Source organism: Mustela nivalis, assembly GCF_964662115.1.
Source record: "Mustela nivalis genome assembly, chromosome: 9".
Classification (NCBI taxonomy): Eukaryota; Metazoa; Chordata; class Mammalia; order Carnivora; family Mustelidae; genus Mustela; species Mustela nivalis.
The window spans coordinates 29,022,144-29,038,957 of NC_139028.1; the positions used below are offsets into that span (position 1 = coordinate 29,022,144).

Consider the following 16,814-nt stretch of genomic DNA (forward strand, 5'->3'; position numbering starts at 1 on the left):
GGGTTCCCAAAATGCCCCTCTCTGGCCAGACCTCCCAGCTGGGTCGCACCCCAACATAGCCCCAAACTAACAGAGCTCTGGCTGTTCCCCCTCCTGAGATAGCCGTGCATCTTTGCTCTGGAGAGAAGTGACACCCCTGCCACGTAGGTGTCCTCCGCTGACCTGGGACAGCAGGGGTCTCCTCGGGGGCTCCGGCCTCCGCCCCCTCTCCTGGGACCCTCTTTCTGCCACCGCTCCTGTGGGTGTGCTTTGGGCAAGTGACTTCATCTGGAAACTCCCTGCTGAAACTCCACCCCTCCACTGTCCCACCGGCTGCCGGCTGCCGGGGGAAGGCTTTCATTTGGTGGTGCTTTCCTTTCTCATTTCATGCTGTAATGGAGATTCATTGCTAGTTTTAAATCCATAATTTGCCATGAAACCCTCGTCTCAGGCCCGGGCTGAGGTTGAAGCGGAGAAGTGGCGAGCTATTTTTACCCCTGGAGTCTCCCTGCCCAGCTCAGCAGGTCTGGCCTCCCCCTGGGCTGGCTTGGGCCACCGTCCTGGGTGGGACACCCATGGTGCCCCAGAGGCTGGAGTCGTGAGAGAGGTGATTCCTTCCCGGGTGGGACCCCGCTGGCCCTGGCCCTCCCTCTGGGTCGCTGTGACCCTTCCTCCCTGCACTTGGTTTCTCATTATGGGGAATCAGTAGAAAAGCGGGGTCTCGCGCTGGGTCTCTCACGCCCCACCTGCTCTGTTCATTTCTGGGCCTGACCAGGAGGGGACGGTCAGAGCTTTTGTTGAGTTACTAAGATATTTGTCCATTTCCCAACAGTGACAGATTCTCTTGACCGAGGGTCCCTGTGTCTTTCCACTATGATTCGGCCATGCTTAGAATTGAGTGTGTGTGTGTGTGCATGCACACCCGTGCATTTGTCCTTGAGGTGAGGCATCTGTGTGTGTCTACGATTGATGCACGAACAGGAAGCCTCGTATGTGGCCAGCTGGGTTTCCTGACAGGACTCCTGCAAGGCCCCCGGACACAAGCCAGCTCTTGCCTGTGCTTTTTCGGGCATGTGGGGACATGCAGGAGCCATGCCCAAGGCAGAGGAAGTAGCCCCCTCATGGCAGAGTAGGTGAGGGCCCCCCTGAGGGCAGCTGCAGCCGGGAAGTTACAGGAAGGTGGCTCTCCCCTCTCAGGCAGCTGCTGGTTCCGTGGCAAATGGCCGATGCCAGGAGATCAAGGTCCTCTTGTAGCCCTCCACAGTCTAGCTCACGCTCCCCTTTGCTGAGCAGTGAAGGCTGCTCAGCGTCTCCCAGGGTCACACTTGGTTAAAGCAGTGGAAGAACATATTATCCTTGCTCCTCAGAGCCAGGGAACAATGGGAACAGTGCCCCTCAGACCCGACCCCCAAACTACCATCAAATGAAGGCAAATCACAGCCAGACTGAGGCGCGGACTTGGACTTCCTCTTCCCCGCTCCTGATTTTATCAGACAGAGAGAGACAGAGGGTCCAGAGATGGTTATGCATCACTATCCCAGGTCTCAAGGGCAAAGACCCAGGCCTGTCATGTCAGTGCAAGACCTGGGACAATGATGTGTGTCTTCCAACCTCCAGGTGGAGGCCCTTGTCCTGCTTAGACCGGAGGCGTGGCAGTGCTCTGGGTATGATGGTGGCATCCTTCGGGGCCGTGGGGCTGTTTGGGGAGCCTCAGACATGTAGTGATGGGGACCCTGAGGGGTCAGCAGAACTCCGTACGGGGTGGTGGGGGTGGGGAGCTGGAGGCGGAGTGCCTTGCCTGTGCAGCAGACCCAGTGGGCTCCTAAAGAACCTCCCTGCCTTCCCTTGTGCTGCTGTTGAAAGCAAGAGATGCTGGAAGGTGGTGAGGAGGGCCTGGCTGTGGGTTGGCCACTGGGGACGCTGCCTCCGATCCAAGGCAGAGTGTTGGGCCTCTCCAGCAAGACCATTTAAATAGGCTGATTATCTCTCTTCTCATTGGCTGGGTCTGGGCAGGGTAAGGCAGGCATGGGTGTCTCTGGCATCAGGTCTCCCCACTTCCTGCCTGCCCTCCCCCCTACACACAGATGGAAAGGGAAGCACTGAATTTGCCTCCATCCCTGATGGACCCCCCCAAGCCCTTTGGGGCCTTGCAATTTGTTCTGACACTGAGGTTGAAATGAAGAACAGGTAGATGGGGAGTCAGGCTGGTGGTGGCGGGAAAGGGGGGCAGCATTCCTTTCCATGGAAGATTAGAGAATCAGGGAGACTGTGGGGGGGGGGCAGCAGGAGGGAGGGCCCAGCTCTGAAGTCAATGTACGTGACCCAGTGGCTACAGGAACCTCCAGAGAGACCCTCCATCACTGCCTCCTGCCCTGCCCAACCTCCACATGCCACCGACTACAGATCTGGGCAGCTACTCAGGGAGGTCATATGACTAACTACCCTCAATATAATATAATAATATAAATATAATCATATAATAATACTTTATTAGTATATTAATATAATTAATATCATTAATAATATTAACATCATTATATAATATAATAAATAAGTTAATTAAAATAAATATTATTATATTATATTATATTATATTATAATGTAATTTAGAAGATAGGCACTATTGATCACCTTAAGGTAATTCAATGCCCTCAGACCACGCTCACCTTATAACCTGCCCAAGCAGGTAAGCACAGAAAGCAAATTAAACCAAGAGGGGCACGTGGTGCCCCAAGAGACATGGAGGAGGAGACTCTGCTTCTGTCCCTGGGCCCCCAGTAAGGGCAGAGTGGCAGGAAGGGAGTGGGAAGGAGCTGGTGGCAGGGGCAGGGGCTCGGGGGCTGGGCTGAGGGGGATAATAGCTCCGACCCCGGCTCCCATCTGGAACTTCAGGAGATAAGGATGCTGCCTTTGCTCCTCTCTCCCCTCTCTGGCTTGTTTGCTGCCCCTATTTGGGGGTGATTGCAGGGTAATGAATGTGGCAGGAAGCAGACACACAGCACAAATGAGATACAGCACCTAAGACCAGGCCGGGGCCCAGGCAAAACACTCTTAATAAGGAGATAAGGAAATCAATTCTGCTTGTCTTCCCAGGTGTGCGAGCCCAGGAGAGGCCCACAGGATTCGTGTCTTTCTGCCTTGCATGCTGGATGGCAAAGCTTCTTCAGGGCCCAGAGCCTGGCCCCCCCAGGAAGGAAGGGCTGCTTGTTGGTGCTTCTTAGCATGGCAAAAATAATAGTAACCACCACCATGAGTATGATAATAACGGCAGGCTCTTCTGTGGCTTGCCTCTTACCGGGCGCTGTTTTGAGCAATGTCTTACATCAATTATCCTGTTAAATCCTCTCTACAACCCTAAGAGGGCAGGGAGGACTATTACCCCATTTTACATATGAAGAAACCCGGGCACAGCGGGCAGGCGACTCGTCCAAGGTCACAGCACAGATAAAGTGACACAGCTAGATTTCCAGGATAGGCCGTCTGGCTTTCAGAGTCTGGGCTGTTACCCTGAAGCCGCGTTGCCCCTCTAAACACAACACAACGTGACTCGACAAAACACAACACGCACAATATGACACAGCCGTGGGGCTCACTGTCTGCCAGGCACCGTCCCCCGCACCGAGGGGGGGACTCCCTCTTGTTTGCCCCAAGCCCGGTTGCTACAGTTCTATATGAGCATTCCTGAGTACCCAGTACGTGCCCGCAGGCTGTCCTGGGCAGGACGGCGAGAGACCCACTGGGGGAGACAGACAGGGAAACGGTTACTCTCAAGATCGTGAGTTGAGTGTTGTGGCCGAGGTGCAGACGGAGGGCTAAGGGAGCCCAGAATGGGAAAGCCAGGCCATGTGGCATTCAGGGAAGGCTTCCTGGAGGAGGTGATGTCCAAGATGGTTCCTGACAGGGGAGCAAGAGTCGGCCAAGGGAAGAAAGGAGGGAAGGACCTTCCAGGCAGCAACACACAGGTGCGAAGGCACATTAAGTGTGGGCATGGGAAGGAACTGCAAGCTGGAGCAAAGGGGTGCCAGAGCAGGGGCTGGAGGGAAAGGAGATGAATTAAAAGGGAGGGGGGGACTTGGGCTTTGTTCTGTGGGGGGGGCCTCTTCACCCCTGAAGAACAGCTCGGTCTGTCCCTTACTGACAGGGAGACTGTGGCTGGGTTTCTTGCCACCGGGTTCTGGAAGAGCTGGAGAAGCCCATGCTCTTGGGCTGTGATTCAGCTCTGCCTTCCCTTGCTGGGTGACTGAAGTTGTTCACCATCGCTCTCTGGACCCACCTACACAGAAGATGAGCAGGTCAGAAATTGGGGGCTGCTGCCAGCCCCGGGCATTTAGGGAACCCCGGCCCCTCAGCTGCTCTGGTGGAGAGATGCGGGGGCGGGTATCATGGCTCTGAAAACTCAGGGACCCTTCCGGACCCTCTCTGTGTTTGCCTCCTCAGTGTCTGGAGCTTGACATCATTTTAAAGACGCCCTCTTTATTTGAATTGACTTAGTCTCCATCATTAAATAATTCATGTTGATTTAGAAAGCTTTGTTTCCAATGGGAGCCACAAGACAGCAGAGTTAATATTAGAACGGGCCAGGAAGATAAGGGGAATGGGAGGAAGACTGGGAAAACACCCCTTTTAATAATTAACCCGCTACCCGCCATCTTCCCCTGCCTACTTCCTGTCCCCCACACCCTCCTCTTCTTTTTCTGTGTCCCCAGGGGTCATTACCATCCACTTCTGACCCTCACCATTCATTTGTTTAACCTGTTTACTATGGATTGACCGGCTCTCTCTGCCAGGACGCAGGCTCACCAAGGCAGGGCTGGTGTTCCCTTTCGCTGACCCATGAACCTTACTTGTCGAGCTCAGTGCTGGGCACCTAGTAGGTGTTCAGGAAATATTAATTGATCAAAACCTTGCCTTCCATTTCCTCCCTGATGGAGGTCCTCCAATTCCTTGCTTCTCAAATTTTCAGGCAGTTAGCGCTCCAGCCCTGGGGCTGTAGAGGTGTTTGTCAACCCTGGGGTTCCTGCCAGTGGGAAGAGGATGCAATCTGCATGTGTGTGTGTGTGTGTGTGTGTGTGACTGTAACTGCAGAGTGTGTGACACTTTAGCGTGAGCGTGAGTGTGTGTGTCTGTGTGTGTTAGTTTGGTGCTCACACCAATTCTGGGAGATTTGATTTTTATTATCCTCATTTCATAGATGAGGAATGAGAAATGCCGTTCAGTCACTTACTCATTTATTAAAAACAAAACAAAGCAAAAAACAAACAACAAACAAACAAAAACCCTACCCTATGTTGAGGACCTGCCCTATATTAAGTGCTGGTCAGAGAGTTGAACCAGAGTCCCTGCGGGAGCACTAAGGACCTCGCCCAAGGCACACAGCGAGTGAGCTCTAGGGGTTCTGCTCCCAGTCCCTGACTCTTCCTGCCACAACCCAGCTCTGCACACGTACACGGGGGTCCCAGGATGTCCCGCTAAGCGGAATCCCCACAGACATGGCTTGGAAGGCACGGAAGCTGCAGACAGAAGGAGGACTCTGGGGTTAAGACACACAGCCAAGTCCAGAATCCCAGGGCTGGGCAGGACTTTGAGAGGTTCCCCTCTCCAGACTCAAAGTAAGAGGCTGCACAAAACACTCTGTTACCTTCTGTGCCTCAGTCTCCTTCGTGAATTCTGGTTCTGGTGGGAGACGGGGCCATTTTCCTCAACTACTTGGTGCCGCAAGCTGGACCCCGTATTGTAGAGTTCATGGCATTTGGGGAGCCCTTCAGTGCCTAGTGACCATCTTATTTATCATCACTTTCATGTTACAGATGAGGAAACTGAGATCCAGAGAGGTGAAGTATCAAGGGCCAAAATCACAGAGCTTGTTAATGGTAGGACTGTGACTGTTGCCTCCAAGTCTGCTGCTCTGGGATGCCATTATTCTTGAGATGTTCTGCAGGTGGAAAAATGCCTGTCTCGACCTGGCCCAAGTCAAGGCATGGGCTCACCGGACCACAGAGGGAATGCAGCCTGGCTGTTAACCTGGACCGGTAGGGGTGAGGGGTGTCCCGGAGTCTTTGCCTGGCTCTGCCCCTTCCCCTTCTTGCTCTCCTGGTCCTTTAGCTCCCTCCCTCTGCCCCCCAGGGTAGCAAATGCTCAGCTCCAAGTTGCTCCTGGCCTGATTGCATCTGGGAGCTGGAAACACAAGGCTAATTAATGCGTCTGCGACTCTAGGCTTGGCTGCTGGGGCTGGGTCCCCATGACCTCCCCGGAGCACTATGGGCTCTGTGAGCTGGCCCTCTGGTTTCTCCAGGCAGGCTCCCGGCAGATGCATATTTTAACAATGCACATCTGTTGGCCATATAACGTCTCATATTTGCCCTCCTCACTTGGTGCTTTGATGGAAGACCCCCACGGGTCTCCCTCTGTTCCAGCCAAAGTGTTTGCTTTGCAATTTTGCTGGAATGCCATCTGATTCTGCTCTCACATCTTCTGCAGGTTCTAATCAGGCTCTTACTTTATTTAATTAAAAATCTATCTCAGGCAAATACAGACTAAATTAGGAAGCTCTCTCATTCCTGGAACACAGGGAAGGCAGCCCCTCCCTTGGGGAACTGGCTGGGATATTTTCCCAGGCTGAGATGTCACAGCAAAACAGATGGGGTCTTGTTTGGGAAGCTGGCTGCCTGGGGTAGCAACGCCCCTCTTCGCTCTGTTGCTCTGTCTGTGCAGCACGGTGAGCAGATCAGAGCTCCCTTTCCAGAAGGCTGGGTCAGCTTCTGCATGCAGGGCCTCTCTCCAGGGCAGTAGGTGGGGCTGTGTACCATAAAGAAACTCCGTTGGGCTGGGTGCCTCTGGCAGAGGCCGGCTGGGCCCGTGAAGGTGGGGGTGGATACCTGCTGGACCAGCTCAGGGGGTGGGACCAGGGTGATCAGGAGGGGCTGGAGGCAGAGTCTGGACCAGCTCTTTCTTGCCTGGGGTTAGTTTGTTAGGAAGAGTGGGGTTGGTGGAGACTTTAGGAAAGGCTGCTGGACAAATGCCTTCTCAGGCTCCTTTTCCAGCTCTCAGGAATCCCAAAGCCTAGCTGCCAGGGTCCCCTGGAAGCTCCTCCTTCCCCCTGTTCAACTGCCTTCCAGACTTGTAAAGCATATTCCCCACACCAACCGGCTCTGCGCCAGGTCTGGACATAGGAGACGGAGATGGCGGAGACTTTGAGATGTGACCCAACACGAAACTGAGTCTGTCCAGGTAAGACTCTGTGGCCCTCCTCTCTGCAGCCCGGCCCTTAAGCAACTAGACCAAGCAGACTGTGGTGGCATTTAGGGATGCAGACAGCACTGGTCTGGAGTAGGAAATCTGGGGTCTATTTTGAGTGGTCATTAAGCCGTGAGTGGGTTTGCTCTCAGAGTCTCAATTTCCTCATCTGTACAACATCTGGACTAATTTGAGCTTGGTGATCTCCGTGAGAGGGGAGAGGAGGCAGGCTGTGAATGGTTGGGTGCTACAGGGAGAGCTCAGACAGCAAGCAGGATGAGAACTTGACGACGAGCTGCGTGTGCATCTAGTCTCGGTCCTGTGTGAAGTTAGGAGAGGGCAGTGCTTAGGTCCCTCTCAACTTAGCATTCTTTGGTACCCTCTACAGTGGGAGCAAGGCAGCAGAAGGTGGATTATTCTGAGGATGGGGAACGGGTTCATCTCTGGAGATGCCCAAATCAGTTCCAGCATTGCACAATACTCAAAAATCAGAAAAATTTTAGACGCTAAATCCTCCTGCGCTTCTCCACACCTCTGCACTGCGATGTACCCCCATTCCCGTTCTAGCCACCATCTCAGGAGACGTGAAGAGTCTGCCTCTCCCTTTCCTATCCCTGATTCCTCTTCTGTGGGCCATTCTGGACTGAGCTGTCCCAGCGTATTTACCCCGCCGGACCTGGTTGCTTTTCTCTTTCCTTCATCACAGGCTAGAGGAGACCCTGGGGTCAGGGGGAGGTTCTGGGGTCAGCCCAGAGTTAAGTCTCAAGAATCCAAGCCCCGAGCTTGGTAAGTGGTCCGCCTGGGCTTCCTGCCGTGCTTGGCATAACGTGCCCATGTGTTGCTGTCTCCATCTGAAGATAACCTGACATGCTCTTAAATATTTCATCAGGAGCAGCCACGTGCCTTATCCTCCAGGCAAGGAGGCAGGACCCCAGCTGCTGACCCTGTGGTCGGAGCCTCACAGCAGCTGCCAAGAGGCAGGCAGGTTCCCCTCTCTGCTGCCTGGGTCCTGTCCTTTGCGGGACTGGTGGAGCCTCACCCAGGAGGCAGTGCGCTGGTACCAGAGCCCTAGCTGGGAGAACCCCGGGGCCGGGCCGTTGGCATCTCTGAGGCTCAGTTTCTCATCCAGGCCAACAATCCCTGTCCCACTGTCTTGTGTCCAAATAGCCGGGATAGCATAAGCGGAAGGGCTTTGAGAGGGTTTCTACAGTACACGCACATGTCTGCTCTTATGCCTTCTGTGTATGGCCGGTTCTCAGGGGCCTGGTCCGCAGAAGCAGCTGGCTGGAGGGGAGCTGACAGGGCGTGACCTCAAAGTTGGAAGGAGGTCCTTTAAGAGGAGCCGAGCTCACTCCCTCGTCCTCAGGTGGGTCTGCCTGAGCAGAGGAGTGGAGACCTCTCAGGGAGGGTGTCTTAGGGCCACTGGGCCCCTGCGAAGCCAAGAGGAAGAAAGGCCAAGGGGGCAAAGGTCTGGTTTGGCATAAGGGCTTAAAATGAATTTTCCTAGGAATGATGTAGGCAGTCAGCTCTCCAGCGGACAGCAGGGGCTCCCAGGGAACGGCCCATGGGGAAGGAACAGGTGCAGCGGTGGTCCCTAGGGGTGCTGAAATCATGCTTTGTTAGCACCTAGTTGGAGACAGAATGGACTCGAGGATGTGTCATAGTCTCCTCCGTATCTCCACTGCCTAGCACCCGGCCTGACAACCACCACGCGTGCAGAACACGCTTCCTCATGGAATCAACAGGCATTCAGAGCCCCTTTTAGCACCTTAAGCTGGAGTCAAACCGGCTGGGGTTGGGCAGGGTCACAGGTTGCTTAGCAGTGCCCTCTGATTCCCAGGGCAGGAACTTTCACTTTCCCCTTTTAGCAGGGGAAGTGGGTCCTGATGCAGTGGGGCAGCAGCCGCCAGAGCCCCGTGTGGTAACCCCTTTGGGCTTCGTCCAGTGTGGAGGCCCTTCTGGAAGCGAGCGCACAGTGCTTCCCGGAGCATCCTCGCCCCTGCCTCCCCGCCCCGCGCGGCAACAGCTCTTACCCAGGACGGTGAGGCGTGCGGGGCGAGACCGTATGGCGGCCTGGATGGCCTGGCACTCGTACACAGCGTCATCTTGGAGCTCTGCCCGCAGGATCTTCAGGTGATGCTCCCCGGACAGGTGGTTCCCTACCACCAGGTACTGTGGGTAGCCTGTGGACACAGTGCGCATGTCACGGGGGCGGGGCCGGGGCCGGGGGGCGTTCCTGCCAAACAGGCACCACGGTGGGACTCACGAGCTGGGGCTGGGCTTGGAGGCTGGCATGGCAGGTGACTGCTCAGGGCCCTGACGTCGGCGTGAGGAGCACAGGAAAAGAGCTTTCCCTGGGTATTGGGCAGCGTGTGTGTGCGTGTAGGTTTAGGGATATTGGAGAGGCTATGATGGGAGAGGACGGAGAGAGCAGAGATGGAAATGCTGTGTGGGCAGACACAGCAGGGCGGGTAGTCTGGTAAGCAGTGTGCTCAGCGCTGTGGTTTACCAAGCAGACATGCATTTTGATAAGGAGACACACAGAGAGAGAGAGACCCAGGCTGCAGTTCTCAGCAGACAGAGTAAGAAAGAGACAGGAGAAAACAGAAATCTCTGGAAAAGAAGCAAGAGTGACTTTGGCGGGGGGGGGGGGGGGGGGGGGGGGGGGGGATTTAGTTCAGGATGGGCAGGAAGTAGAAATCGAGGCAAACCTGAACAGTGCCTGGCTTCCTCTGGCCACCTTGAACCCTAAGGGGCCCTATTCTGGTCACTCCTTCTCCCCACCTCACACCCCAGGGCCTGATTAAACACTTACTATGAGGAACTCAGGACACTTAGGAATGTGGGGGCCCTTATACTACTGGTGATGAATAATGGATAAATAAAAATATGAAAATTATAAATCATTAATCAGCTTTCCTCCTGCTGTGAAGGGTGAATGTAAATGCTGACAGAAGTCGTGGCTGGCCAGGCTGGGCAGATCCCCTGTCCTGGCCCTTGGGCCCGAGACCGCCTTAGTCTCTTCCAGAAGGATCTCTTTCCCATCGTCCCCTTACCTGAGCTCTGTCTCCTCTCCTCCCCACCATCCACCAGCCTCTTACAGGGACCTTCCTCCCTGTTCTCTTCCCTTCTCTCCTCAGAGGCTCACCCACCCTCCAGCAGCTACAAACATCTCCTCTTTCTAAAAGACCTTCACCAGGACAGTGTGAGTTCTCAGAAATGTGCTGTAGGAAGAAGGGGTTGGTCTAGATTTTTAGAGCGAAGTCTAGGGCTTAAGCCAGTGAGAAAGAGAGAGAGAGAGACAGAAACAGAGAGACAGAGGGACATGGAGTAGCTCTCCAAATGCTTCTCGTCTTTAAGTGCAGGTTAGATGTGTTCAAGGAGTACCCAAGGACAGAACTAGCACCAGTGACAGAATTAATGTGGGGTAATACTTTAGCATATTCTTAATATAATTTGAAAGGTCCAGCAGGGATAGGTTGCCAGAGGTGGTAGTGAGATCCCCATCAGTAGCTGCATGCAAGCACAGTCAGGGACACAGCAGAGCAGCTTTCTATCCTAGATGGAATATTGGAGCTCTAAGCTCCCTCACATCGTAAGCTAAGGGTCTTGCAGCGGTGGAGCAGGCGTCCCCACAGGTGAGCTGAACAGGGGCCACTGGCACCCATCCCTTGTCCAGAAGACAGCTGTGATCCTTCCCAGTATGCAGTATGGGGGCTTCCTGTGCAGCTGAGCCCTTCAGGCTCATGTCTTCATGGCTAGCATCGTCCCCATCGTGTAGTCAAACGGCCCCGCCTGGCACAGCTGTTCTGGCCCGGCCTAAGGCGCTCACAAGGCAGACGGCTGTACCCCCGAGAGCACCACCTCCCCTCCAGCCCGCCCTTCCTGTCCTCTGCTGGGCTTTGGGAAGAATCCCAGGTAAGTTAAGTTGGCTCTCCCCAGGGCCAGGACGAGGGGCTGGAAACGGGTTCCTGCCCAGCCCTCTCCCTGCTGCTGCCCTCAATGTAGCTGGCTGTCCGCCCCCAGCCCTTCCAGCCCAGCCTCTGGATCCCGCTGTCCTTGATTAGTCCCTGGTCTCCTGCAGGCATCTTGGCTGGAGCTTGTGTTTTTGTTGTCTTGCAAGCTATCAGCAGCAGGAATTTTGCTCTCATGAGCTGCTGAAAACATCAATGATGGGTTTGTTTGTATTTGCCTAATTAGGCAACGAGCTGCAATGCTGTCCCATGGACTGGCAGGATCTTTGGAAAACGCAGGCCCAGAGGCATTGATTCTGAGCAAGTTCTAGCTCCTTCCATAGGATCATGACTCTCTTTAGCTATGCTCAGAGGATGCAAAATTATTGGGAGTCTGGGTTCTACAGTCTCGGTGCCGGGGTTCAAATGCCCATTCTGTCACTTCCTAGCTCTGTTGTCTTGGGCATGTTACTTGAACTTATTCATGCGTCAATCTCCTCATCAGCAAAATATGGACAATATCAGTATCTTGTAGAGTCACAGTGAAGATTAAGTGGGATCACCCATGTTAAGTGCGTGGCAGAGAGTAGAGTCTGTAAATGCTGGTTTAAAGAAACATGACGGTGAGATGGCATAGCCAAAAGGGTCCCTGTCTTTAGCGGCGAGAACACGCAGGGTGCCAGGATTTTGGGGTGTTCGGATCCCTAACAGAATTCTTCCCTCCCCTAGGGTCTCACACATTGGGATTGGGTGTATGTTTAAATCAATTTCTTTCTCAACTGTGACTTCATTTACCTGTCAAATAAAGGGGGGAATCCTCTTTTCTCCCTGTGGATCATTGTAATTTATGACATAATGTCTGAGAATCATTTGGGCTCCTCAGAAGAAGAATGTTCTATCAATCTGAGGGGTATGCATTTATAAATCATTTCCTTTGAAAGTGTTTTCCAGCCTTGGTGAACAGAAAGACAGGTGGGTAGGTCTTCAGTGAGGGCATGATTTCTGTGTCACACAGAAAAGGATAAAGGTAAAACAAAAGAGGATAGAACTGTGCAGGTTGAAGTTTTACAATTCTGAGCCTCAGTTTCCCCATGGGGAAACCTGTGCCGTTAGCGAGTGCTGTGCGAACACCTGCTGAGTGAAATCGGGACCTTTTCCTGTTTCATTTTAGGCAAGCAAACAGTATTTATGGAGCATGTGAGTTTCGTCATTATCTTCCTGACGCTTTTTTGGGGATCAGTGATCAAATAGAAAACACTTTCCTAGGAATTTGAGTTCTGTGGCTTTGCAAGGAGACAGACAACCTTCTTTATATAAATGAGGTCAAGTCAGAGAGTAAACAGACCCCAATTCATCAGAACCCCGTTGTCCCTCAGTACTTAGCAGGACCCAATCCTGACTCCGGAAAGCCATTCATGGAATTGGATGCCACAGGGTCAGTTATCCGTGTGGTGATGCACATCCGTGGTGACCTGGGACTTCCTCTTGGCCACCAACCCAGAAAAGACCCCAGTCCCTGCCTGGAGGCTGCAAACCACTGACCAGGAACCCAGAGCACCTCCTTAGCTAGCAATGATCCTGGTCCAAGCTCAAAGCCATGCAGAGCTTGAGTGATGCTCTTTTGGGAGGGTGAGATCATTCCCCCAGTTTCTCTAGGGTAAGGAAGTTCAGAGCCCCTGAAATTGGCTGGTTCCCATAATACTTAAATTTTATGGCAGCACAGTATATTTTGGAGATATTATTGTGTATTTTATCCATGCTCAGCGGGGCTGGAGCACTCAAACCCGGTGATGCTATTGACCATGGCTATAATGTTTCAATATACATTTTTGGCAAGACATAACTCACATTTTAAAATATTAATTTCCCAACCATCATGTTCCTGAGTGCACTTCGATTTTTATTTTCCTGCAGCTGTACACCACGAGAGAAGCAAAGCGACTTCTCAGTTGAATACATACATATATATATATTTTCTCCTCTTCTACCCTCGGCCATTCCCAATGGCCGGGACACCTGGATCCTTTGTTCCGAATTTTCCAGGTTATGCTAAGCCTCGAGAGCAGTCACATGCCTACCTCCCCAGGGGAGAGTAATATTTGCTGATGGGTGAGTGACCGGGTGGCTCAGTCTATTCTTTTGTCTCCCAGGGGGAAAGGATGGATCGGAAAGACATCTGTATGAGCTTAAGGGCTGACATGCACCACGGTTAACGGATGAAAGGACGTGTCGCCAACTGGGGGAGCTTAGCTGCAAGTGACGGGAGCCTACTGGGACATCCTTGCTCAAAACCAGCTTGGGTGGGCTCCTTTTCTTTTCTTTCTTCCCATGGTAACCCGTAAAACCAACTTGGTTCCTCTGTGAGTGTTCAATTTCCTTGGCTCCCTTTAGTGGATGGAAACCCGGGAAGAACCAGGTGATGACTTAAGTGGGGGATACATTCTGGACCAAGAAAAGGGAACATGTTGCTTCTAGGCATCTGACTTTATCTGAAATGTGTTTGACTTTTTTGAAGAGATCCCTCAGGGCCACCCTGTTCGGGTTTGGCCACCAGATTTGAGGGTTTACAGATAATTCATTAGCAGTGGTCGGAAGGGCTCTCAAAGTCCTATGGGTCCTGGACCCAGAGCTTTCCCACCCTGGCTCTGCCTGAGGGGGGATGCACAATGAAATCTGGAGATTTAATCTCCAAATGCCCATGAAGGTGAGGTTCCTGAGGAGGCCACAGGTCTGGGGGTACTCACTTGAGAGGTCCCTGCCCACACCCAGAGCCAAGCCGTCTTTGATCCACAGGACAAAGCCATCGTATTCGGGGATGGCGCACAGCAGAGTCACTGGCTGGCCTGACACCACGGCCTGGTCCTGGGGTTGCTGGCTGAAGGAGTACACTTGGCCTGGGAAGGAAATAAGCACAGCGGTCAGTTACCTGCAGGGAGCAGTGCCTGGAGGCTTCCCCAATTAAGAAGCAGAGCAGAGGCTGGCCCAGGGAGAAGCACCCCCAATGCCCCCCCCCCCCCCCCCCGCCGCCTCTGCATCTTACTTCCTGCCTGGGGCCCATCAACAGCTTCCTAGCTGCCCCCAGCTTAATTCCCTGCTTCTGCAGCTGGCTTTAAGCCACCAGTCATCAGTCTTTAGTACACACACACACACACACACACACACTGTGACCCAGCCTCCTCCAGCCCCCAAAGAGGCCGAGCCAGCCACCCTTGGGACTAGCTCTGCCACTTTCCACTGGGCTAACTCTTACTTGCGGCTGCTGGCTTGCCCCTCCTCCCACTACAGAGCAGAAGCAGGAGGGAGCCCTCCAGCAGCAGGCGTCCTGTGGGGGTGAGCCTCAAGAAGGCAAGTTGGGCATGGGGAGTAGAGCACTTTGGTTAAAAACCCAAGAATCCAGGGAAAACACTATTGTTTCAGTAGTTCCCAGGCTGATATAGCGTGGCCCAGCACATGCAGATAGCGTGGCCCAGCACGTGCAGGGGTACCTGCTTTGCCTTGTTTTCTGGTGGCAGTCCCAGCTCCGGCTTCCCTACCACCTGGGAGAAGGTCACGGGTGTGACCCCAAGCTCCCCCATGCACCCCTGGGAGCGAGACTGCCCCGAGCCATCCAAGCCAGCCAAACACACCCCCCAGTATGTATCACGTCCCAGCCGCTGTTCTAAGATTTAAAATATTAGCTCATTAACCTTTTCACCCTCATAACAACCTATGAGGTAGGTACTGTTTTAATCCCCACTTTCTGGAGGAGGAAATGGGGCCCAAGGAAGTGGCAAATACTAAGAGGGGCTGTGCTTGGTCGTGACTGAGCCAGTCTTGCGTATGCACTACCTTTAGCTTTGCAGTGGTCGTAACCCCAGGACCTTACCCAGTCCAGTTTGCAGGGGCTTGGATGTTCGCTAAATTATCCCCAAAGTGTTTAGTGGCAAGACAAGGGCTAGAAATATAAGACTTTCTGGCTCTATTGACTTTATTTTCCCCTACTGAGTTGTGCAGTGCCCAGATCCCCTCCGCTGGTCCTGGAGGGGAAGCTGAGGAATGGGCTGGGGTGATCCGTGGTCCCTGGGAAGCCGCAGGTGCACAGACAAGAGGACACTGACATTTACCCCCCGACCTATAGCAAAAACTGCTTCACGTGCCCTCCCTTCTGTAACCTGTTTACATGTCAGGGCAGAAATAGCTGTTGTTATAGCAAGGAAAACAGGATCAGAGAGGCAAAGCAACCAATGCAAGATCACACAGCTAATGAGTGGTGGAGCTGGGGTCTGACCAGGCAGCGGGGGGTAAGGGGGGTTTCTCTGTAACTTCCAAGCCCACTTCTTTCCCACACCCTGCCCGGCAGCTAAAGACACACAGCCCAGGAAGGGGGTCCTGGTGGACAGACTGCTGCCCCAGCCTCTTCTTCCCGCAACATGGGAGAGTCAGGGACGGCCACAGAGGTCCTGGAAACTAGCTGTTGCCCATCCAGGGGACACAATGGCCCAGGCTCAGACTTGGGTAAGACCATGGGTAAGGCCATGCTCTCAGCAGCAGGTGGCCCTAAGAAGGGAGTGATGGACATATAAAGAAGCCGAGGGAAGCGGGCCAGAATGGTAGGCCCGGTTGTGGGGCTCCCCAGGAGCAGACGTGGGGGGCGCCTCAGAGAGCCTGTGGTAGGTGGGAAGGTAGCCACGGTTGCAACCTGATGAGATTTTGGCTGGGTCTCTGAGGGGTCTCATTAAAAATCAAATTGGCCCTGAATTGTGGGAGTAACACTTTTTATTCTGATTCGAGCTTTACAAATTAGATTTCATAGGACATTTTAATCAGCTATGTGTGGTGGGTTAATTTATTTATTTTTTTCCTCTCAGGCTCTTCAAGTTCTCTGTTGTAATTAGACTGTTTCTGGCACCAAAACAAGAGAGGGAGAAGGAGGAGGAGGAGAGGGAAGAGAAAGGAAAAGTGGGGTGGGGGGGAGTTCTGGAGAAGGAGCCAGAGGATGGAGGGACGTGAGGAGGGTGCCGGAGAGGCTGGAAGAAGGGGCGGGGTAGGGAAAGAGGGCGAGGAGGAGGGGAGGGAAGGGAGGGGGTGGGGGAGAAAGCTGTGGGGGGCACTCCTTTCTGAGGCTCTTTTCTCCTGGCTCAATGATGATTTCACAACTCCTTCTTTTATCTCAAAATCTTCCTTGCAAGAAGGACAGTGTCAAGACAGCCGCAATGGCTGCCAAAGATTGTGTTATCAGAGAGAATTAGCAGGTTGTCAGCTGTAATGAGAAGGCTGGAAGCCAGTGGTGTGGACCCTGATGCAGGAGGTGTTCCCTCCTCCGCCCACCCCCAGTACCGCTTCCTCAGATGTGGGTGAGGGTAACAGAAAGCTGAGGTACAGGGGGCATCCCGAGGGGTTGCGGGTGTGTTGGTGGGTGGGTGGGGGGTGAGCCCTGATTGGTGCAGGAAAGCCGAGATCCGCTGTGGAGGTGGACGCAGAGAGCTCACTAGCTCACTCTGGACCGTGTCTCAGAGCCAGGCATTGGGGCAACCATGAGATTCCCCCCAGTAAGCCCTGACCCCACAGAGAGCAGCCTGAAGGGACAGGGGAGGGGGACGGGGTGTGGAGAGGGGGAGGATGATCTGATCCATCCCAGCAGGCTTGAAAGAGCTTTCGGGTCTCACATTG

The 16,814-nt window shown here is 53.6% G+C and overlaps 1 protein-coding gene and 1 long non-coding RNA gene across 6 annotated transcripts in view; one reads left to right on the top strand and one right to left on the bottom strand.

Annotated features, from left to right (window-relative positions):
• Nucleotides 1-16,814, bottom strand: part of KIRREL3 (kirre like nephrin family adhesion molecule 3) — a 546,897-nt gene that overhangs the window by 81,565 nt on the left and 448,518 nt on the right. For all 5 annotated transcript variants that reach the window (XM_082683923.1, XM_082683922.1, XM_082683924.1 and 2 more), the window contains exons 4-5: nt 13,910-14,059; nt 9,246-9,395 (exon numbers count right to left, since the gene is read on the bottom strand). In XM_082683923.1, coding sequence (XP_082540049.1) covers nt 9,246-9,395; nt 13,910-14,059 — 300 coding nt within the window. The remainder of the gene's footprint in view (nt 1-9,245; nt 9,396-13,909; nt 14,060-16,814) is intronic.
• The window catches only part of LOC309841075, a 36,324-nt gene continuing 26,284 nt past the window's right edge, over nt 6,775-16,814 (top strand). Inside the window, exon 1 of the long non-coding RNA XR_014298923.1 lies at nt 6,775-7,206. This is a non-coding gene — a long non-coding RNA (uncharacterized lncRNA). The remainder of the gene's footprint in view (nt 7,207-16,814) is intronic.